General features: G+C 42.0%; 2 protein-coding genes across 2 annotated transcripts in view; both read left to right on the top strand.

The window, feature by feature from the left end:
* The window catches only part of RTN1 (reticulon 1), a 251,596-nt gene extending 244,268 nt beyond the window's left edge, over positions 1-7,328 (top strand). The window contains exon 9 of the mRNA XM_052647374.1: positions 7,106-7,328. Coding sequence (XP_052503334.1) covers positions 7,106-7,328 — 223 coding nt within the window. The remainder of the gene's footprint in view (positions 1-7,105) is intronic.
* Positions 7,329-14,175: 6,847 nt separating this feature from the next.
* Positions 14,176-23,875, top strand: part of CCDC175 (coiled-coil domain containing 175) — a 79,929-nt gene continuing 70,229 nt past the window's right edge. The window contains exons 1-4 of the mRNA XM_052647372.1: positions 14,176-14,353; positions 16,274-16,359; positions 18,450-18,561; positions 23,107-23,242. Coding sequence (XP_052503332.1) covers positions 14,176-14,353; positions 16,274-16,359; positions 18,450-18,561; positions 23,107-23,242 — 512 coding nt within the window. The remainder of the gene's footprint in view (positions 14,354-16,273; positions 16,360-18,449; positions 18,562-23,106; positions 23,243-23,875) is intronic.

The following is a 23,875-nucleotide window of genomic DNA, read 5'->3' as shown; positions in this document are numbered from 1 at the left end:
GGGAGAAAAGTAGAATTAGTTAACACTTAGTCTACTGTGATATTCTAAAAACATTTAAAAACTAATACATAGATGTTATACTTTGGAGAAGACCAGACCTAAGGTGTCTCTATTGAAATGTTTCACATTCTCTGCTGCGTTATCAGTTTCTGCCTCTTATGGCTCATTTCCACAATCATAATCTCTCCAGTCTTTCTATCCTTGCTGTCTCTATCGCTTCTCTCCCCACCTCACTGCAGTCAGGCCTGCACCCTGAGCACTTAAGTTGCTCTTAGTCAGGGTCCTAGTGACCTTCATATTGCTAAATCCTACAGTCATCACTCCATCCTCAACCTTCTCAACCTCTCAGACACTCTTTATGATTACTGCCATCTTTGTTGAGCACTCTCCTTGACTCTTGGCACTGCTTGAGTCTCAGCTGCTTTCTCGCAGTGTCTTCTCTTGGCTCTTCCTTCTCTGGTTCACCCTTCATCCCTAGTGGCCTCAAAGATTATCACTATGTCAAGGACTCCAAAATGTGTGTCTCCACAAGCTTAGGTTTTTAAAAATTCCACTTTACAAATATAGAATATGAGGAGGAGGCGATAGAGATGAGATAGGATACAACAGTAGTATGTATAAAAAATACGTGGAGGTTTTCATTGGTTAATTTGTCACAGCCAAATATGAGTCAGTTATGTGCTTGAGACATTTTTTTTAAAAATCGATGCAAGTCTCAGTCAGTTCAGTTGCTCAGTTGTGTCCGACTCTTTGCGACCCCATGAACCACAGCATGCCAGGCCTCCCTGTCCATCACCAACTACCAGAGTCTACCCAAACCCATGTCCATTGAGTCAGTGATGCCATGCAGCCATCTCATCCTCTGTCATCCCCTTCTCCTCCTGCCCTCAATCTTTCCCATCATCAGGGTCTTTTCAAATGAGTCAGCTCTTCGTATCAGGTGGCCAAAGTATTGGAGTTTCAGCTTCAGCATCAGTCCTTCCAATAAATATTAAGAACTGATTTCCTTTAGGATGGACTGGCTGGATCTCCTTGAAATCCAAGGGACTCTCAAGAGTCTTCTCCAACACCACAGTTCAAAAGTATCAATTCCTCAGTGCTCAGCCTTTATGGTCCCAAATCTCACATCCATACATGACTACTGGAAAAACCATAGCTTTGACTAGATGGACCTTTGTTGGCAAAATAATATCTCTGCTTTTTAATATGCTGTCTAGGTTTGTCATAGCTTTTCTTCCAAGAAGCAAGCGTCTTTTAATTTCATGGCTGCAGTCACCATCTGCGGTGATTTTGGAGCCCCCCAAAATAAAGTCTCTCACTCTTTCTATTGTTTCCCCATCAATTTGCCATGAAGTGATGGGACCAGATGCCATGATCTTACATTTCTGAATGTTGAGTTTTAAGCCAGCTTTTTCACTCTCCTCTTTCACATTCATCAAGATGCTCCTTAGTTCCTCTTTGCATTCTGTCATAAGGTGGTGAAGTTATTGATCTTTCTCCTGGCAATCTTGATTCCAGTTTGTGCTTCATCCAGCCTGGCATTTTGCATGATATACTCTGCATATAAGTTAAATAAACAGGGTGACAATATACAGCCTTGACGTACACCGTTCCCAATTTGGAACCAGTCCATTGTTCCATGTCCGGTTCTAATTGTTGCTTCTTGACCTGCATACAGATTTCTCAGGAGGCAGGTCAGGTGGTCTGGTATTCCCATCTCATGAAGAATTTTCCACAGTTTGTTGTGATCCACATAGTCAAAGGCTTTGGTATAGTCAATAAAGCAGAAGTAGATGTTTTTCTGGAACTCTCTTGCTTTTTCAATGATCCAGAGAATGTTGGCAATTTGATCTCTGGTTCCTCTGCATTTTCTAAATCCAGCTTGAACATTTGGAAGTTCTTGGTTCACGTACCGTTAAAGCCTCACTTGGAGAATTTTGAGCATTACTTTGCTAATGTGTGAGCTAAGTGTAATTGTACAATAGTCTGAACATTCTTTGGCATTGCCTTTCTTTGGGATTGAAATGAAAACTGACCTTTTCCAGTCCTGTGGCCACTGCTGAGTTTTCCAAATTTGCTGGCTGATTGAGGGCAGCATTTTAACCGCATCATCTTTTAGGATTTGAAATAACTCAACTGGAATTCCATTACCTCCACTAGCTTTGTTCATAGTTATGCTTCCTAAGGCCCAGTTAACTTCACATTCATCTGCTTACCTGAAGTTATCTCTCGAATGTCCCATAGGCATTTCAGATTCAGCATGGCCAAACAGATCTTGCAGTTTCAGCCTAGAATTTATTTTTACTTCAGTTGTCATACCATCTTTGTAAATGGCATTATTATTCACCTGGTTGCTCAGGCCCAAAACCAAAGCATCTTCCTTGATTACTGTCAATCTTTCCCCTGCCCACACATTCAACCCATCAGCTTGGCAGGTGGGTCCTGTCTGCTCCATCCCCTCACTGGATACCCAGAGTGTGAACTTTACTCCACTGGCAAGGCTTCATTCCATATAACCCAGGCCATTGCCATTCAGCCCCTAGATTGCTACGGTTGTCCTCCATCCATTATTGCTCTGTTTCCCCACTTTTTTCACATAACCACCATCATGATCTTCTTTGATCACATCATTCCTTTGCCTAAAATTCATCACTGGCTTCCCAGCCACAGAATAGAATCTAAATTCCTTTTACCACCTGCAAGTTTCAACACCATCTGGTTACCTCCTGCCTCTCAGACCTTCCTGCCTCTCTCCCCAAGCACACTGGTCTCATCCTTGCCTCCTAAGCTTGTCCTCACTTTTTGGCCTCTTGTACTCCCTTCTTCCTCTTCCTGAAACACTTCAACCCAGTGGCCCCTTCTTATCCTGCAGACATCTGTTTCTCACATCAGGGGACTTAAGTAAGCGTCTCCCACCTAATGGAAATCAACCCTGAATATTCATTGGAAGGACTGATGCTAAAGCTGAAGCTCCAATAGTTTGGCCATCTGACGTGAAGAACCAACTCATTGGAAAAGACCCTGATGCTGGGAAAGATTGAAGGCAGCCGGAGAAGGGGGCAACAGAGGATGAGATGGTTGGATGGCATCACCAACTCAATGGTCATGAGTTTAAGCAAACTCTGGGAGATGGTGAAACAGAGGGAAGCCTGGTGTCCTGCAGTCCATGGGGTTGCAAAGAGTCAGACATGACTGAGTGACTGAACAACATCTCTCAGCTATCACCACTGCCCCCTCATTGCCTATCATTCCATCTTGTTTGGTTTTTTTTTAATAGCATTTGTCACAATATGTACTTCTCTTGTTTGTCTACTTGTTTATTTCTGGCTCCTCAACCCCTAGGAGAATGAAAGCTCCATGAGAGCAGGGCCTTCTCCCTTCTGTTCACTGAATTCCAGCATCTGGAAGGGTGCCTGGCACAGAGGAAGGTCTCAGTCAAACTCTGCATGGGGAGTTCATTAAGCTTTGATTTAATGACACAAAATGCTTCCAGTATAAACCTACCTAAAATAATACTGCCATTCTGCGAGAATCACAGAATTTTAGGGGCATTAGAAATATCTAATTTGCACCCGGTAAATGCTCTAGGACCAGGAAGGCTCATTAGCTGCCAGATGGCACACAGCTAATTAGTAGAGAGCTGAAACTAGGGCTCAGTTTTCTTCATTCCAGTTCTAGCAGTTTATGCTGAGGGTGACCATATGTTTCTTCACCTGGAACCATCCCTGTTCATGTGTGTTGTCCTGGTATAGTTAATAACAGCACTGTCTTTCTCTTTCAGAAGTGTCCCAGACTGAGTGATAAATAGTCACCTACGTATATCACAGCTTCTATAATTCTGAAATAAATCAACATCTTTGTCTACCTAAAAAGTTATAATTTAAGAAATATGGCTTCCTGGCGTCATTCATTATCTAATTATACTTCCTTATTGCATAGAAATGCATTTATAGACACTCATACATAAAAATTATGCTTTTTTTTAAATATTAAGCTATTTGGTCACTTAACTAATTAAAGCAACAACACATAGTGATATCATAAGATTATTTCATTAATAATACTTGTGATTTACCACCATCTGATATTGTCTTTTTAGGATTCAGGCTAAAATCCCAGGCGCTAAAAGGCACACTGAGTAAGTGGATACCCTACCGGGGACTGAACACCAAGAGGAATGTCTGAAGTGGTAACAGCTCTGTCTTACATGTTACTGCAAATTGATTGTTTCTCCCCCCCAGTTCCATAATCTTAGAGACAAACTTTAAAACAGCTGTTTTTAGGCTGTTTCTGTACCCTTAGGATATTTGAGTCACTTGTGTCAAGCACTAAAGTATAGCGAAAAGTGTATTTAGATGTGGTTTTTAATTTTGTGTTGCTAAAAAAAAAAGCGCATGATGGTGAGAACCCAAGTTATCTTTCCTTCGTCGGTGTTCTTCTCTCTGCAATGCTTCTGTAGCTTCTCATGTTCCCTGTGGCTAGGCCTTTCCTGCCCAGTGCACTGATGCAATAGTGGAAATCGCTTCTATGTCCTTGGGTTGTTGGTTGGATTAATCTTTAATAACAATATATAGACTTGTAAACCGATGTTTAAGTGTTTTTCCAACACACACACAACATAAAAATAAAAACAAGTCGACCGTACTTAGAGTAATCAGTTTTGTATAACTTAAAATAATTAAATAAATGAATAAACCCAAAACAAACACTCAGTACTTTTGTTGTGTGAGACTGATGGGCTGATTTACATGTATGGTAACTAAAAAGTACCAGCATGTTAACTTTATTACAATTTGTATTACTTTCTCTGTAGTTCCTAATGGACTTAACTATGGATTCTGGATATTTGCACTTATGTACTTGATACTGAATGCATAAATAAATGTTACTAAATGTAGAAACTTCTCCCTCTCTTCTCGTGATCGCACCAGAAAACTCAGTGCTCTAAGAAATAGCATCTGTGGATGTGCCGGACAGGCTGAGACCAAATACTCACTTTGCTCCTGTTTCCAGAATCCACATAGTCCAACTCCAGCCTAGTATATGGCTCATTTGGGTTATTGATAGAAATCACTGGAGACTGGTAAAACTGGAAAACATTCTTCATATTGTACTTGGTGGGACTTATGTAGGTAATTTAAAATAGTTTTTTTAAAAACTTGAATGTGATATAAATCCTCCCATAAACTTCTTATAATAACATGCAACACAATACTGGGATAAAACAATTATAATTGCTGTGAACTCACTGTTTTGGTGATTATTTATTGAGCATCTACTGTACTTGATACTGAGTGCCTAGCGCTCAGAACAGGGTGGTGAATGAGAGAGACAATGAGTCCTGCCCTCACCAAGCTGAGCCTTTGGGGTTATTTACTACTCTTTGCAGAAGTCCAGTCGCCTGTGTTATGTCACCGTTAAAGTCAAAGTCAAAGATGCTGGGAGGTAGAAGGGGGGATGAAAGTAGTAGTAGTAAGAGAAATAAAAATGGGGGGAAAAGGATCGTTACTTACAAAAAGCTGCCTTTAAGCAGTTTTGGACTTGCGTTCAATAAGCACTCGTGGAGTTACCCTTCTGTGCAAAATATTGTGACGACCACACAGTCAATTAACTGGACACTGCCAGCAGCCAAGACTGGGAGAGATGGGAGGAGGTTATGTGGAAATGCTCACTAAGTAAAAAGCAGCTGAAATAACAGCTGCGATATAAAACTAGAGCAAACAGAGAAGGATTCTCAGAGGTGGACTTCGGGGCTGGGTTCTGATCTGGCTTTTTCCAGAGGGAGACGGTTCATCACAGTACGAAGAAAGAACATGGACTAAGGTGCTGAGACATGGGGGCACATGCAGAGAACGGTGAGTAATACGCTGTAAGGTGCTTGAGTGGGCATGTAGTGCCAGGTAAGGCTGAAAGGGTGGGCTGAACCCATGCTAAAAAGAAACTTGAATGTTAAGGAGTTTGTGTTCTGTTTCTTAGATCTCAGAGAGTCCGATAGACACAGTGAGGGTGCATGATACTGGAGATTAGAAGAATATAGGAGATAATTGTGATATAACTGACAGACAGGTGATGAAAGGCAAAGCTTCTACTAAGGCAATGACAATAACAATAGAAAGGATATATTCACCTGTCTCTGATCCTCTGTATCAGCCCAACATGCCTAGCACCCACTGTGCACAGAGGAGCCACTCAGAGAGATGATGTGGAGGGGGATGGGATTGGAGATGGTGACTGATTACATGTGGAAGTTCAAGACCAAGGCTAACCCTGAAAGTGAGTGCCTCCTTAAATTCTGCACTCTAGGCAGCTTGCCTGCATCACCCTAGCCCCAGCTCTGTTAAAGACTAGCTGATCAGGAGAGTGCGATACCATTTATCAGGTTAGAAAGCCCAGAAGAGCTCATCTGGGGAAGGAAAATAATAAACTTGGTGTGAGGCCTGCTTTTTTATGGTTACTAGTTATAGGAGAGGAGTGTGTGTGTGTGTGTGTGTGTGTTTCAGTGTCCAACCTCTGGGATAAAGTTTCTTCTAAACAGCTTTATTGTGTCAAATTAACCTTCAGAGTCTGCTTTTTTCCTCCCTCCTGAGAGCCCAGAATTCCTTTCATAAGCAGCTGCTTATTCAGAGGATCGAATGAGGAATTCTGTTTGCTAGCCGTGGTGAAGAAAGTTTCCTGAGGAAACTCCAGGCTGACAAAATGATAGGTATGGACGTAGAATTTAACAGATGGACAACACAGGACACAATGATCCTGCTTTATAAATATCAGTACCAAATGATATTGGAGATGATGGAAATAATGTGAGGACCCAATGACCAGGTAACAAGCAGACCAAGAATAGAGCCCTCAGGGGCCCAGAGTGAGTGAGGTTATCCTGAAAGCTGTGAACAATAGAAAATTCTTAGAGCCTACACACAGGTTAAGCAAGAATTGGGTGAGTAGGTGAAGAAGCTGTGGTGTTTTATAGATCATTTCAGGAAAAAAGGAAGTAGGATAGCTCATATTTTTCCTGCTCTTTCCCCACCTATGTCAGTTTCCTAGTATTACCCTAACAAAGTACCAACTTCTGGGTGGCTTAAAATGACAGAAATGTATTGTGTCACAGTTCTGAAGGCTACAGGTCCAAAACCGCGGTGCCGGCAGGGCCGCACTCTTCTCTGACGGCTCTGGGAGAGGATTCTCCCTTGCCTCGTCTAGCTGCTGGTGGTTGCCAACAGTCCACGGCATTTCCTGGCTTGCAGGTGCATCGCCCCAGACCCAAGGCCATCTTCTCACTGAGTATCTTCACACCACCTTCCCTCTGCGCCCAAATCCCCCCTTTCTATTAGGATACCCAGTCACATGGATTAGGGCCCCCTCATGACCTCATTTTAACTTCATTGCTCTGTAAAGATCCTATTTGCAAATATGCTAACATTTTGAGATATTGGGGTTTGGTACTTCAACATAGGTTTTGTTGGGGACACAATTCAACTCATAGGCCTCCCTGAGCATGATAGTGGCCCTTAGAACACTGTGAAGTCTTTTCCTCTGGGCAGAGCCCAGACCTGTTTCCCCTGTTGATTCTCACTATAGGGCATTACTACTGAGAAGCAGTGGAACAGCTCTTCCCTTCCCTGGGTGTCCCTGAGTGTAGCTGGGTGCTGAGCCTTACTTCACTACCATGGAGTTCCAGCAGCTGTCCCATTGTCACTGACTAGGGCAACTTCAGGCACCCGAACTTTAGCACTCTCTTCTGGAGAAGGGAATAGCTACCCACTCCAGTATTCCTGCCTGGAAAATTCCATGGACAGAGGAGCCTGGCGGGCTACAGACCACGGGGTTGCAAAGAGTCAGACACGACCAAGCAACTAACACTTTCACTATTTTTTTTCTTTTCTAAGTATGGGAAGTAGGTGGGGGATACAGGAGCTCCCACTGCAGTTTGGTATCAGCTAGTGTGGTTGTGGTTAAGGTGCAATAAACAAGCTCTGTAGATCTGGGCAAAGAGTCAGCTTGCCTTCACACTCCAGCTTTCTTATCTAGTGCTTTATATTGGCAGCAATCTTAAGCTGCTCACTATGATTTTTTCTTTAGTTCAGTACATTCAACATTACAGAATTAATTTGGCGGCCACATTTTCTTTGGTGAGTAAATAGAGATGAATTATTTTGTATCCTGTGTGTACCAGTTACCTTTTAAAAGAATTCTGCTGGAATTAGTTCTCTCTGGTTGCTCCCCAAGATGCTGAAGGGAGTTTTTCAAGTAGAAATGCAAGGACACTATATGACAACATGAGAAAAGTGTATAAAAATCTAAGTAAGCATGAACAATCCTCTGCTGCTACCTTTCTAAAAGAGGATACCACCTGAAACATCAGTGACTTAAGTTAATAATAGTAATTTAAAAAATAAGACATTCTTGCTATATATGGCATTGGTTGTTTCTGGCCCAATTTCATTTCTGACTACTCTGCAGATGCTCACTTGAAAAACACTGAGTGCCATAACTGATAATGATATGCTGCTGCTGCTGCTGCTGCTCCTGCTAAGTCACTCAGTCATGTCAAACTCTCTGTGACCCCATGGGCTGTAGCCCGCCAGGCTCCTTTGTCCATGGGATTACTGGGGCAAGAATACTGGAGTGGGCTGCCATTTCCTTCTCCACAGAATCTTCCCAACCTAGGGGTCGAACCTGCATATCCTGCTAGGAAAGCATGTTCTTTACCAGTGAGTCACCTGGGAAGCCCTTACCCTAGCCCCAACCCCCTGCCCTGGTTACAGAGCCACAGTACAACTCTAGCACAACAGATAGCGCCCTAGTTCTGGAGTCAGAAGGATGGCTTTGCTATTGTCCAACTTTAAGGGCCTAACCCAAAGTTATCCCCAAGGTCATTGAAGCTTTCATCTTAGTGTGATTTCCTGAAAAATAGGGTAATCATTATAATCACCCCAAAGAGTTATGATAAAGATTAAATAAGGCACAGAAACAGTTACAAAATGTTCATTTTCTCAAACTACATACTGCTTTGCAGGTGTGCTTCAAAACCTACTCTTCTTTCTCTACCTTCAAGGCCATTTTCTTAAAAACAGGGGCCATATCTTGTGCATGAAAGTGAAAAAGTGAATGTTGCTCAGTCGTGTCTGACTCTTGGTGACTCCATGGACTATACATCCATGGAATTCTCCAGGCCAAAATATTGGAGTGGGTAGCCCTTCCCTTCTCCAGGGTATCTTCCCAACCCAGGGATCGAACCCAGGTCTCCTGCATTGCAGGCAGATTGTTTACCAGCTGAGCCACAGGGGAAGCTCAAGAATCCTGGAGTGGGTAGCCTATCCCTTCTCCAGTGGCTCTTCCCGACCCAGAAATTGAACTGGGGTCTCCTGTATTGCAGGTGAATTCTTTACCAATTTAGTCAAAGCACTAATTAGAGTGTTTGGTATAAACGCTCATTACATGCTGGCTGGAGTCATCAGAGAAACTGAACTTTTAGGGAAAACAGAAAAAGGAAGATCTCAGGAAAGTAGACAGCTGACTTCTCTGGATTCCTACCCCTATCTCCCCTTCCTCCTTTTATTTCTCTTCCCTCTTTTGTCTTGTCTCTCTCTGACCTCTTTTTTCTTCCACTAAGAGACTAATTAAAGAAGCCTGGTTCCTTCTCACCACTCGTGTCTCCCTTCCCCAAAGAGGCCTTCCCTGGTGCCACCTATGGGTTTCTTTATATAAGTTCAGTGCCCAGCTCAATGCCCAGAACACAGCATGCACATCCCAAACATGTAAACCAATGAGTCTGATGCCAACACGTGCGGCCACACCTTTCTCTGGTAACCTGACAGGCATCTTTCTCTGCAGAGCCTCAGAATCCTCCCTAACTGAGCACTCCAGGCAGTCACTCATATCAAGCAGAAATAACATGGATATAAAGCCAATTCCCCATCTCTGGGACAGCAATTGTTGATTTATTTGCAGTAATTGTCACTAAAGGTTGAATGACCAAGAAGTTTAAGGAAGGCAAGTGTTGCGAAAGGACATTAACATTTGTATTTCAGAAGAAATGTTTTTTATCTTCCATTTAGTAGAAATAAGAGATGGGAAATAGCATGTACTCTGTGCTAAGCACATTGTTATTTACTTAAGCTTCATAATCCCAGGATGTAAAATTCAATTTTACAGATGAAGAATGGAGATTAAGAGGTAAACTACCTAAACCAATCTAAAACCACCAGCAAATGATACAATGAGTATTTGACTCCAATCTATTTAGCCCCAAGAAATTGCTGATGATGGATAAAAACAAGTATTTAAGAGACAAAGTTGAAAAGGAGGGCCCTTATAAAGTGTTGTTACAAACAGTGACATGGTCTGCCCTTCCTTGGAGATGCTCTGCTATCCTTGTTTGGCATAACTTCATCAGGGACACTAATCCCATCTGTTCGCTTCTCTAACCATCTGGCATTACCTAGGGGACGCGGTCTTCCTGCCATTTCACCACAAATGACTGTGTGATACAATTGCTGTAGCTGAGAATTGCAGCCTGATCACAAGACAGGTACTTTAGAAGCTATGCAAAGCCCAAGGGTTATGGAATCTTTGCCTAACATGCAAGTTTCTTGCAGACTAGGCATAAAGCAAATACAAAGCCAATATGAAGGCTTAAATGGGGGAAATCCTACTGGTACCAATAAGCAAAGATCAAGCCCCACTTTCTATTCAATGCTAAAAGCTTCACTGATTCCTTTACCACCCCTAGGAAAGGCCCACCCAGCCAGCTGTTTGGACCTAATGTTGGGGTTAGTTTGGAGAATGTATGTGTGTCTGACATTCCTTGGGTAACTGTCCAGCTGTTCTGAAGCCTCTTCTCTCCTGCCACCTCCACAGAAGCTGGAAATTCAGATACCCCTTGTCCTAACCTCCCTTTGATGGGCAGCATTGTGATCTAGTGTTGGCCATTGAGACATAAAAGGAAGTATGTAGGACTCTGGCCAGATTTCCTTCCCTGATGGAAGAGGAGCGGGGCTTCCACAGGTGGACCCTTTCCACTCCTTCCCACTTTGTACAAGGGCATGATGTCTGGAGTTGCAGTAGCCATCTGTGACCATAATGCAATAAGCCTGAAGGTGAAACACAACATGCAAAAAGGTGGCAGGACATTAAGATAAATCCTACTGATCAACCATGATGGGCAGACAGGGCCATGTGCCTATATTGTTGTTATTCAGTCGCTAAGTTGTGTCCGGCTCTTTGCAACCCCATGGACTGCAGCATGCCAGGCTTCCCTGACCTTCACCATCTCCTGGAGCTTGCTCAAACTCATGTCCATCGAGTTGGTGATGCCATCCACTCATCTCATCCTCTGTTGTCCCCTTCTCCTGCCTTCAATCTTTGCCAGCATCAGGCTTTTTCCATTGAGTTAATTCTTCACATCAGGTAGCCAAAGTATTGGAGTTTCAGCTTCAGCATCAGTCCTTTCAATGAATATTCAGGACTGATTTCCTTTAGGATTGACTGGTTTGATCTCCCTGATGTCCAAGGGACTCTCAAGAGTCTTCTGCAACACCACAGATCAAAAGCATCAATTCTTTGGCACTGAGCCTTCTTTATGGCCCAACTCTCACAACTGCCCATGACTACTGGGAAAACCATAACCTTGACTATATGGACCTAATATGGGCACATACCCTTTCATGGATCACAGCCTTATCGTGGCAAAGGGCTTGCATAATTCAGTGGAGATACGAGCCATGCTGTGCAGGGCCATCCAAAATGGACAAGTCATAGTGAAGAGTTCTGACAAAACATGGCCCACGGGAGGAGGGACTGCAAACCACTCCAGTATTCTTGCCACAAGAACCCCATGGACTGTATGTACCCACATTAGTCCCTGTATTTGTTATCATTAGGGGCAGAGTGAGGAAGACAGACTCTATTTTCTTGAATCTTTACTCCTCAAGAGGATTTGAGCATAGTCCAGTATTGAACCATCAGAGATCTTTAAATTCTGAGCAGAGCAAAGCACTGAAACATGCAACCACTTCCTATACATGAGATGTTTAACCAAGACTGGGACCTTGACCTGGTTTAACCCAGGGTCTAGAAACACAACCAAGCAGTTGAGGTTTTCCCTAGAGGTACCAGATTTATGCAGAGGCAGGAACAAGAGCGTGTCATCATCAAATACCATATAAACCTCAAATACTGTAGGAACTGCAAATATATCTGAATACAGGATCATCAACACTCCTGTGCAAGTTAGGGGTCAAATTCATGCAGCAGTTGGATTCTCCTCCTGACCCTGTCAGCAACAGAGGAAGCAGAAGCAAACCTGCTTAACATAACTAAAAAAATAAATGTCAGCATGAGACTGGGGTATTCTAATGTGCTGTTCTGCTCCTGAGTTAAAGTCTGCCTGAAAAATATTGACTGGAAGAAAGAAGTATCTGTTTATGTCACCGGAGAAAAATAGGAGAGAAGTAGGGCCTGACTTCTGGCCCGGTGAACACCATCTATGGCTACTGAAGGATAAGAATGCTTCTTTATGCTCTCAACTATTTTCAGCTCGTGTATTTTCTTTTTAAAAAAGTTTTTTTAAAAAAAATAATAAAAAAACACTTTACTGTCTTTTGTAATTACAAAAGTATGCAATGCCCCCTCAGGGATTGGCCTCATAGACAATGGAGAACAATGTGATCCAAATGAAGTGATGAGTAGGAAGAATATTCTGGTGACAGCAAAAAGGTTGGCTTAGGGTGGTCCGGTCAGGATAGTTCAAGCAGAGGAATTTACCACAGGAAATTTGCTACAAGGGCTATAGAAACCAAAGGGAAGGAACATAAAGGAGATCCCAGAGACCAGAAAGCTGCCACAAATCTGGTCCGCGCCCACATGCCTGCACTGACTGATAAGCAGCTGGAGACTGCTGGAGGCACTGGTTCCCACTCTTGCCACCTCGGGAGCCACCAAGGCTGCTGGGACACACTCGATTGCGGTGGCCTGAAACTGCCACTCCAGGGGATGAATAGAGTGGCTTCTCTGCCAGCTAATCTCCCAGCAGTGTCTGCAAGCAGCCAACAAGTGTGTTTGAGGAATGTGGTTTCTAGACACCGCTGCCCCCCACCCCCCACCAACCCCGACACACAGAGAAAAACACAGAAGGGCAGGGATAGATCTGAATGTCAAATCTTGCAGAAGGGAGGCCAGGATGTGGCTCTCCATGGAGGAAGGAGGCCTGGATTCTGGAGCTAGCTCTGCTGTTGATGTGCTGTGCCCTCTCCAAGGCAGTATAGCACAATGGTCCAGGACATACATATACTCTGTGACCTCATATGCAAAGTGGGGAATAACACCCACCCCAAAGGATGGTTCTGAGGGTTAAATAGGATACTGTAAGTAAAGTAGGACAAGGCCTGCAAGATAGTTCCATTCAACAAGATGGCTGTTGTCATGTTATTTTCACTGATTTCAATTTCAGTCTGTAAAGAAAAGTGAAGAAGGAGGGGCTTAAATCATCTTTGCTACTCTCTAACCAGCCAGAGGAGAGTGGAACCAACAGTTACTCTCTCTCTGAGCCTGATGCAGGGCTGGATTTTAGAGACAAAGAGAAAAATTAATAATATCCCTGCTCACAGTTTGATGAGAAAGCAGAAGAAATTCACTGATTCAAGGTAGAATATGCTCAAGGTAGAAGGGTCTCCAGGGACAGGTCTTGAAGAATACAGTGGCGGGTTTTGTAGCATAATGGAAAGATTTACATAGGCTCCACTTTAAACTCAAAATGATTCTCTTGTGACCCTGGGCAATTCACTTAGTCATCCCTGCCTCAGTTTCTTTGTCTGTTTAAGTGGAGATTATAAAAGAACTCTCCTTACATAGCCGTTGTGAACATTAAGGCAGCTGTACATAAAGCTCCTCCCTTTAGTACCTAGCACTGAAATGCGCTCAAACATGATCAGATTTCCCCCGGTCCATGAGAAGCGCACAAGTGTTCAGCTACAAGGCCTGAACTAGAGAAATGGAAATGCAAAGAGGAAATGACGGCTAAAGAGGGTCTCATAGCTACAAGATCCCTTAATTATTGTGGATAAAGTTAGAAAAATTGGCTAGGCACCCACCCTAGGTGTGAGCCACGAGCTGGCGCACTGCCTCAGCGTCCTCGTTGCCCGTGGCAACCGGCAGTCCTTGCCTCTGGCCTGGTCGAAAATGCGCAATAGCAGTAAGATGGCTCTGAGCTCCTGGTCCCGGGAGCTGGGGTTAGGCAGCCAGAAGGCGCTGCCGGTGGCCGCCGTCTCCACTGGCCCCTCCCTGGAATTATGCACCTTCCCCTCCACGCTGGGCTCCTCGGTCGCGACCGACGCTCTTGAGCAGCTCCTTGTTGTGGGTGAGCGGCCCGTGGGCTCCCGGAGGGATATCTTCTCGGAAGTGGTGCTTAGAGAGCATGAAGCAGAAACCCTAGAGGGAACCTTCTCCCGCTCGTTGTGGGAGAGATGGGCGACAGAGTGGGATCCAAGGCTCAGCTCACACTAGTAGCTGGTGACAAATCCCAGACAAATCCTTAACTCCCAGGCTATTGCCATTTCCTTGTAATTAGAATGTCCAACTGCATTTAGGCTGTGTATTTAATTTCAGTTTGTCTCTTTCTTGCTTTTTCTTGGCAAGTTAACTTTCTCCAACACTTAGTCATGGCAAACTGGAGAATTTAACAGGTAAATCAGAAAGCGAGTGTTCGAGAAGCCCCTGTTGCCTTAGGCAAGGAACTGTGCATTAGGCACAAATACTTTTTCTGCTACCAATTTCTGACCGTCAGAAAATTTGTCATAGGAGAAAGCTTCATTATGCTTTCTTGCCCTAAGTGTGAGTTATAAAATATGTAGCTATCCAGTCCATTTACAAGTGGGAACATGCTTGTACTCATTCATTCCATAGAAGAATTGAAAGGAGATAATGAAGGACAGGAAGTCTGGCGTGCTGCAGTCCATGAGATCACAGAGATTCAGACATGACTTAGCAACTGAAAACAGCAACAGCAAGCCAAGCATGCCTGTCCCTCCCTACCACACACTTGCTTGGAACCTCAGGAACTGATTTTCACTCAGTTTGAGAACTTAGTCCATTAAGAGAATCCAAGTTCCCTGGAACGGAGGGCAGAAAATAGCATTTCTTCTGGGAGGTGAGGATGGCCACTCAGGGCATGGACTCTGGAGTCACACCCCTTGTGTCTGAATCCAGACTCAATCAGTGATAGGCTCTGTCACCTAAAGCATGTCACATAACCTCAAGTCTTAGGTCTCTCACTTGTGAAATGGGAAGCATCATGGAGTTATAACAATCAATTTAGATTATACAAACATGTGAAAAATTAAGCTTATCAAACTCATGCTGCACATGAGGATGCAGCCCTGGAATCTGTTTAGACAGAATCTGTATAATGCAATGGTGACAGAACCAAGGTGAGTGGAGTTTCCTCTGTTGTCTCTCCTCTTCCTTTTTTTCTTTTCCTTCTTCTCTGTCTGCATGTATCTTGTCTTCCTTACTTCTGCAAACATTTTCCAAACCTCTCTTCTCGTGTGTTTTCATCTTACAGTATGTGAGAGAAAGGTGATATCTTTTATATGGCAATGAATGAAAGGGGTTAAAAACTCTTATCTAACTCACACCTACCAGTTTCACAAATATTTACTCTCACCCCATGATCAAAATACTGGCACAGAAGTGCAAATGACATGATGGATTTTTAAAGAATTAAGTGTTTTTTTGTAAAATATTACATTTAGGATATATATGTATGTGTGTGTGTATATATATATATACACACATGAGGAGAGCATGCAACCCACTCCAGTACTCTTGCCTGGAGAATCCCCATGGATGGAGGAGCCTTGCGGGCTACAGTCCATGGAGTCACAAAGAGTGACTCAGCAGCAGCATATATATATATATATACAAATATATATATGAAGACTTTCTTAAGCCCACATTATGGACATGTTATATTTATCCCTTTTGTAAAATATTTATTATATTTATCCTATACTATACGGATTCCTTCTTTTTACCATGAATTATACAAAGGTGGAAACTTAAGAGGAGGTTGGCCTCAAGAAACATGAAGTATATCCCTAAATTTGTACACTGTAAAATAAGAAATAATAAGTACAAAAGAGATTCATATTATTTACTATAAAAATTAAGAGTTAGAAGATGTAATTTTCAACTGATTAAGCATTTGAGCTAGACCTTTAAGGGTTAAATAGGATTTGGATAGATAAGTAAGAGATCTTAATTTTCTGATTTTTTTTAGAACAATCACTGCAAAGTGACTATTTTAAATGCAATGAAGAAGCTAAGAACTTTCTTAAGGACGTTGCTATCGCTGTTAAGAAATTGGTATTGTATTACCTATAAGAGCTACTTTTTCAGTCTTCCACTTATTTCTTCATCAAACTTTAATTTAGCACCAACTCTGTTCAACGTACTTCAGTAGATGAATAAGGAAAATATTTGCCCTGAATAAAAATTTCTCTCAGTTTACTAACATTTGCACCAGTGTGGATCAGCCGTGGATTGCTGCCTGGTTTCCCAGGCAGAGCACTGAGTTAAGGACCTGTGCTATGTAGAAGGGCAAGACTGCTCAAGAGAAGAGACCCGGGTGATAACAGAGCTCAGTTAAGAGTGAGTCACGTGCCATCAATATGGGAACATTGCTTAAAACCAGCAAACAACCTCTGGGATAAACTGCATGCATAGTGCCAATTATCCCAAGTCTCTATAAGCAATTCCTCACAAAACTGGTGAAAGATTATTCGGGACTTACTCCATTAACATAGACAGTGCTTTTCAATGAAAGCAAACAGGTTCTCTTTCAGTTATGCTAACTGGGCCCCATCAAAGTAATATTTAAAGACTTTCCTTTCGAAGCATCACAACCATGTCTCTCTATTGGCTCTGGCCCTGAATGATATTTCAGAAAGGCGACATCCCGTAAGAATCTCCTACATATCAAATATCTAAAAATGTAGAAATATGGCTGTAAAATAAATGAGTTGAGTCTACAGATTGCTGAAAAAAGTTAATCTCGTTACTTTGTATTTTTATGAAATTATATGTAGTTGTACATGTATACTACAGAATTAGATTTTATAATCCCAGTAAATTAAGTACATGTAAACATACATATGTACATGTACATGTACATATATGTAAACACTGAGAGTTTGTGTGTGTGGTACTGCATTGTGATCCTGTGGAAATCTTTTCCTCATTTTGTTCTTTTACTAAAAAGTTATGTCTTTCTCCAGGATTTGAAAGGTTCAAAGTATTTATTTTGGCTTATTAAAGTATTTATCATGTTTCCATATACCATATGGAGAAGGCAATGGCACCCCACTCCAGTACTCTTGCCTGGAAAATCCCATGGATGGAGGAGCCTGGTAGGCTGCAGTCTATGGGGTTGCGAAGAGTCAGACACGACTGAGCGACTTCACCTTGACTTTTCACTTTCATGCATTGGAGAAGGAAATGGCAACCCACTCCAGCGTTCTTTCCTTGAGAATCCCAGGGACGGGGGAGCCTGGTGGGCTGCCGTCTATGGGGTTGCACAGAGTCGGACACGACTGAAGCGACTTAGCAGCAGCAGCCATATACCATATGAGCTGTGAAATCGCTTAAATAGAGATAAATCCTCTCATTTTTTGCGGTAACATTTTCACTATTATAAAAGCATTGTGTGTTTACTCTGGAAAAGTTAGGGAAAAATAGACAAGCAAAAGGAAGAAAGTGTAATAAAACATCATGATCCCACCCTAAAATAATCATAATTAACTCTTTGATGGATGTCTTTCCTACTTTCAGGGTATAGATGATGCCTGTATTGAATTTTATTTTTTACCAGAAAAACGATCATACTAAATATACAGTTAGGCAACCTGCTTTTTATTATTTGTAAAATATAATGGCAATTTTTCAGATCATAAAGAACTATATCCACTACCACCATTTATTTGAAACAGTTTTTTTTTTCACTATCAGATTATCAGTTTTTTTTAATGTTTTTCCTTTTTTAAAAATAGTCCCACATATATATCCCCATCTGACTATTTGTTTGGATTTTTAGGTAGATATAAGAAAACTATCATTCTTTTTATACCTAAGCATGCTTTTATAGTCATGTTCCAGTTTATTAAGTAGATTTTTCTCAATGCCACTCTTTTTTAGGAATCTTTCCTAAAAAAGAACACACACATAGCAAAAAAATAATTTCTGAGTAGAAGAAATTAAAAGATAAATGAAGAAAGATACCTTAAAATCTGATTGGAGAACAATTATTTCCCACTTTCTATTCCAAATAAAAATGACAGCAAAAGATGTTTACTGAAAAGCAAATTTTGATGTCTGAAAACATTTGTGGGCATTGTTTAGGAAATCAATCTCATTATTTTAATATCTTAACTTTTTAAATATGTAATTTACATTTTCAGGAAGAAATGAGAAAGTCCACAATAGATCTTCTGGAAATTGAAAGCATGGAACTCAGCAGATTATATTTTGTATTGGAAACTCTTCCCACTAGTGTTAGCAGAGAACTGGAAGGTACTTTGAGTTTATTAGAAATTTAGTTTATCTTATAAGGCAATAATCTAGTACTTGTAACAAGATGAGTTGAATAGTTATTCCATATCAGAAAATAGCCAGAAATAGTATACAAGACACATACAGTGAGATCCATAATATGTTTCCCTTTTAAGTGGAATAACATATATGACTTGAATTTATATAATTATTATAAATAGACTAAAGACAATATTTGTCCTTTTGTGACTGGCTTATTTCACTTGGCATATCTTTAAGGGTAATTCATGTTGTAGCCTATGCCAGAATTTCTTTTACAGATGAACAATATTCCATTGTATGTATATACCGTGGTTTGTTTATCCATTCATCCATCAACAGACCCTGCATTATTTCCATTTTTTTAGCTATTGAAAATTATGTAGTTACAAAATAATAACAATTATAATAGTAAATAACAGTGCTGTTACAAACGGGTGTTTATATCCATTGTATCAGGGGTGCAAATATCTATTCAAGTCTCTCCTTCCAACTCTTTGGGTAGAAATGTAGAGGGGAATTGCTGGATTGTGTGGTAATACAGTAATTTTGTGTTTAGTTTTCCAAGAAGCTGTCATATTGTTTTCCACAGTGACTGCATCATTTTACCTTCATTTGCACAATGCAAAAGCATTCCAATTTTTCTACATTCTTGCCAGCACTTGCTATTTTCTGTTTTTGTTTTGTTTTAAATAACAGCCACCCTACTGGGTAACAATTGCTGTCTCTTGTGGTTTTGATTTGCACTTCCCTAATGATTAGTGCGGAGAAGGCAGTGGCACCCCACTCCAGTACTCTTGCCTGGAAAATCCCATGGACGGAGGAGCCTGGTAGGCTGCAGTCCATGGGGTCTCTGAGAGTCGGACACGACTGAGCAGCTTCACTTTCACTCTTCACTTTCATGCATTGGAGAAGGAAATGGCAACCCACTCCAGTGTTCTTGCCTTGAGAATCCCAGGGACGGGGGAGCCTGTTGGGCTGTCGTCTATGGGGTCGCACAGAGTCGGACACGACTGAAGCAACTTAGCAGCAGCAATGATTAGTGATGCTGAGCATCTTTTCATGGGCTTATTGGCCATTGGTATATCATCTTTGGAAAAATGTCTGTTCATTTCCTTTGCCCATTTCCTAATTAGGTTATTTGCTTCATTATTGTTGAGCTGTGGGAATTCTTTATACATTCAGGATGTTAACCCCTTTTCAGATGTATAATTTGCAAGGATTTTGTCCCACTCAATGGACTACTTTATCACTCTTGTTGATAATGACTTTTGATACACAAATGTTTTTAATTTTGGCATAGTCCAGTTTATATTTTCAGGTGTTGCCCGTGCTTTTGGTGTCATATCCAAGAAATCATGGCTAAATCCAATGTTATGAAGATTTTACCTATGTTTTCTTCTAAGTGTTTTATAGTTTAAGCTCTTATATTTAGGCCTTTAATCCATAGTGAGTTAAATTTTGTATTTGTTGTAAGATCAGACTCCAATTTTATTTTTCCAGCTGCCAGGAGTGTTGGCTGAAGCTCATAGCTCAGTTCCTCTGCAGGAATTGTCCTTGACAAAAGAGAAAGGCTTCACTCCAGTTACCGCCCTCCCCTAGGGCTGCCCACATTCAATGACTAGTCACCAGGGGAGCACAAGGGTCTGCCTTCCTCCATCACTGTAGAATAACTCTGAAGTGTCACTGCAGCTTTAAAATTCCTTATCATTTAAACCCTCCACCCTTCTGCAACTCTTATCTCCTCAGAGGAGATGTTCCCCAGCTCTATACAAATTTAAAAATTTATTTTCTAGGGAGCCCAACCTAAAACAGTGGTCTAAATAAACTGAAAAAAGAAAAAAAAAGATTTTTAAAGTAGCTGTTCCAGTTATCCATTTATTGCCTCGCAGCTCCGAATCTACCTTCATTGTCTGCCCTGTCATAAGACAGTTGGGTCCTGTAAGTTTCTCCCTTTGCCAGCAGGCCCAGTGTTAAGCTTTGTTAGTATAGGGCACTGGAGGGACACTGGAGGAAGAGGGGGTTCTCTTCGTGTTCCGGTGTGCTCAGCTTGGCCAGCTCTTGCAGTGCAGGTAACTTCTCCCAGCAGCGTGCAGCAGCCCTCAGTGCCCGGAAGCTCCCACCCATAGGCCTCGGGCAGATTCATGGTGGATTGCTACCAGTGCAGCACCTCCCTGTGAAGCTTCTCTGGCACTGTTTGCAGTGAGTTCTGAAGTATAGCAATTCCCTGTGGACAGGTCTCCCCAGTGCTGCCAGAAGCCATATTTCTAGTAAGTTCTGCCAACCCAGCATTTCATGAAGCTCTTTGCCATCCAATGATCCACAGCCCTCTTCAGTGGGGTTTGGATCTTGGGACTGGAGGTGCTGCTTCCTAGAAGGCGCTCTATCTCAGCCTTCCGGATAGTGCTGCTCCTTGTGCTGGGTATTGCTGAATTCTTTAGAGTCCTCTGTGCGCGCTGTGCTAAATTGCTTCAGTCGTGTCTGACTCTTTGCGACCCCATGGACTGTAGCCCGCTTGGCTACCCTGTCCATGGGATTCTCCAGGCAAGAATACTGGAGTGGGTTGCCATGCCCTGCTCCAGGAGGTCTTCCTGATCCAGGGATCGAACCTACACTCTCCATTGGCGGATGGGTTCTTTACCACTAGCGCCACCTTACGTTCTTACTATTCATTCTCTCATTACTCTAATTCTCTGAAGTGAAGTGAAGTGAAAGTCACTCAGTTGTGTCCTACTCTTTGCGACCCCATGGACTGTAGTCCATGGAATTCTCCAGGCCAGAATGCTGGAGTGGGTAGCCTTTCCCTTCTCCAGGGGATCTTCCCAACCCAGGGATCAAACCCAGGTCCCCTGGATTGCAGGCAGATTCTTTACCAACTGAGCTAATTCTCTGATACAGTTAATAATTCCTGATGTTAAAACTTCCTTATTCAATGTGAGATTTCTATCTCCCAATTAGACTCTTAAAGGTATAGTCAGTTATGAAACAATATGCTCAGTTAGTTGACAGGGAAAATCCAGCAAACTTCTACATGCGGATAAAAAATAAAACTTAGAAGAATCTGTGCTCAAGATAGAATTAAGAATGTTTCTGTTTTATTTTCTTTGGTTGCTTTTTTCTTTTTTTTTTTTACTTTCCAGTTACTTTTATAAGCAAGACAAATATTTTAGAAGGGAAAAGAAATACTGTGCTAGTTTATAAGTTCTTTGGTACACATAAAATACTTAACCAAATAAATTTAATTGGCTTTGTATTATAAAGCTTTTCAACTCAAAGTATGGTCCTTGGATCAGTAGTATCAACCTCACCTGGGAGCTTGTTACAAAATGCAGAGTCTCTAGGTCCTCCTCAGACCTACTATATCAAATTCTATATTTCAACAATACACCCCAGGTGATATATATGCATATTCAAGACATAAAGTTTGAGAAGCCCTGCTACAATGGGCAATTTAACTTATAACCTATGAAAGAAATAATTTAGTTCTCTCAGGGGAGCTACCAGTTTCCAGGGAATTTGTTGCATAGAAATGGATAGCCCAATACTCATTTTTAAACAACAGTTCAAAAATTCATGCATTTTCACCATCTATCTCTCAAGCACAGAGGTGATCCTTTGAAATCTTCTGTGATTTAAGCCTTATGTGATTACACAGATATGTTATTTATCGATGGATAATTTAGTTTTTTAACACACTGGCTTTCCCAGAAAGCAGAGCCGAAAGCAGTGGCTTTTGCACTATTATTTATTTATTTTTAATTTCAATACTCTATTTATTTGGCTGCTCCAGGTCTTAGTTGTGGCACTCAGGATCTTCAATCTTCATTGCAGCATTGAGGATCTTTTTTACTTTCTGCATGCGGGATCTAGTTCCCTGACCATGATGGAACTCAGGCCCCCTGCATTGGGAGCATGGAGTCTTAGCCACTAGACCACCAGGGAAGTCCCTGCACTATTATTTTATTAGGACATACAGTCCAGGTGGATGAGAGTGGGATAAGGAACCAAAGTAGGAAGAAGGGAGAGCTAATATGGAGGCAGTATGATACTGACTAGTGGTGACAGCAACTAGTTAAGTATGAGAATATGCCCCCAGGACACAGTGGTACCCTCTTCTCGGGAACATCCAGGCAGTCCACTGGGGCATGCTTGCCACATCTGCCAAACTTTGCATTACACGTACATGGGGGGTGTGAGTATCTGAAGATGTCCCATAGTAGAGGTGACAGGGAAGTCCTAGATAGCTGAGAAGTGGATAGGACAGGCAGGAATCAGGAGCTGTCAGGCTGCACCAGTCTAAAGTTGTGCAGAGCTCATAGAAAGCTGGTCACTGACCATAGCAGCAGCTGAAATTAGGGATATAATTGATAGGTGAGATTGAGAGGGTCCAAAGGGGTGAGGGAGAGGTTTCTGATCCAGAACATACTTAGAAGAATATTTCAAAGAAACACATACTTGAAAGGTCAGTATCTACAATTGTGCAGTTTCTCAAATAAATGAGTAACATTTCTTCCACTTACTTTTAAGAATGTGTCAGGGATGCTCGCAGAGTGAATCTTGTTGAGATAACTGAACTACACACAAAAATTACAAAGATAAATGATGAAATGGAGTTTCTGAAGCAGAAAATACTCCATCTGCAAACAGATAATACAGCTCTAGGGTAGGTATTTTTGTTTGTTTGTTTGAAGGAGTCAGGGTCTGGGGATAAAGTGGGAAATTTTTCCTAAGGGATTTGTCCTCTGGTCTGATCTTCCCTGTAGCTCAGTCGATAAAGAATCTGCCTGCAAGACAGGAGACTTGGATTCATTTCCTGGATCAGGAGGAAACAGCAACCCACTCTAGTATTCTTGCCTTGGAAAATCAAGGAGCCTGGCAGGCTAGAGTCCATGGGGTCACACAGAATCGGACATGAATTATTGACTGAACCACCTCTGAACTGGTGCAGGGCAAGTTAAGAGGTGGAGATAACTTGTAGAAGATGACTGGGCTGATAAGGGATGTGTGATAGCTTCAGAGAGCTGGGAAGAGAGCAGAAAATCTTCTACCACCATAGCCAGGAGACTGTAGGATTTCAGAAGGAATTCAGCTTCCCACAGCAACTACACACAACTTACTGTGTGTAAGTCACACACTGCCTCGCACCCACCTCCAAAGGTAGAAACACAGTGACTTTCATTTCATTTTTAGGAAAAGTAAGTTTACAAACCTCAACCACCAAAGCAAGAAATCTTGCTGGGTATTGTGTTGCAAGTATAATATCAAACCAGGTATACTGTAGCTAGATTAGTTCTTT

The sequence above is a fragment of the Budorcas taxicolor genome, chromosome 10 (assembly GCF_023091745.1).
Source record: "Budorcas taxicolor isolate Tak-1 chromosome 10, Takin1.1, whole genome shotgun sequence".
Taxonomy (NCBI): Eukaryota; Metazoa; Chordata; class Mammalia; order Artiodactyla; family Bovidae; genus Budorcas; species Budorcas taxicolor.
The sequence above is the reverse complement of the archived record's forward strand: the minus strand, read 5'-3'. Positions and strand labels throughout refer to the sequence as shown.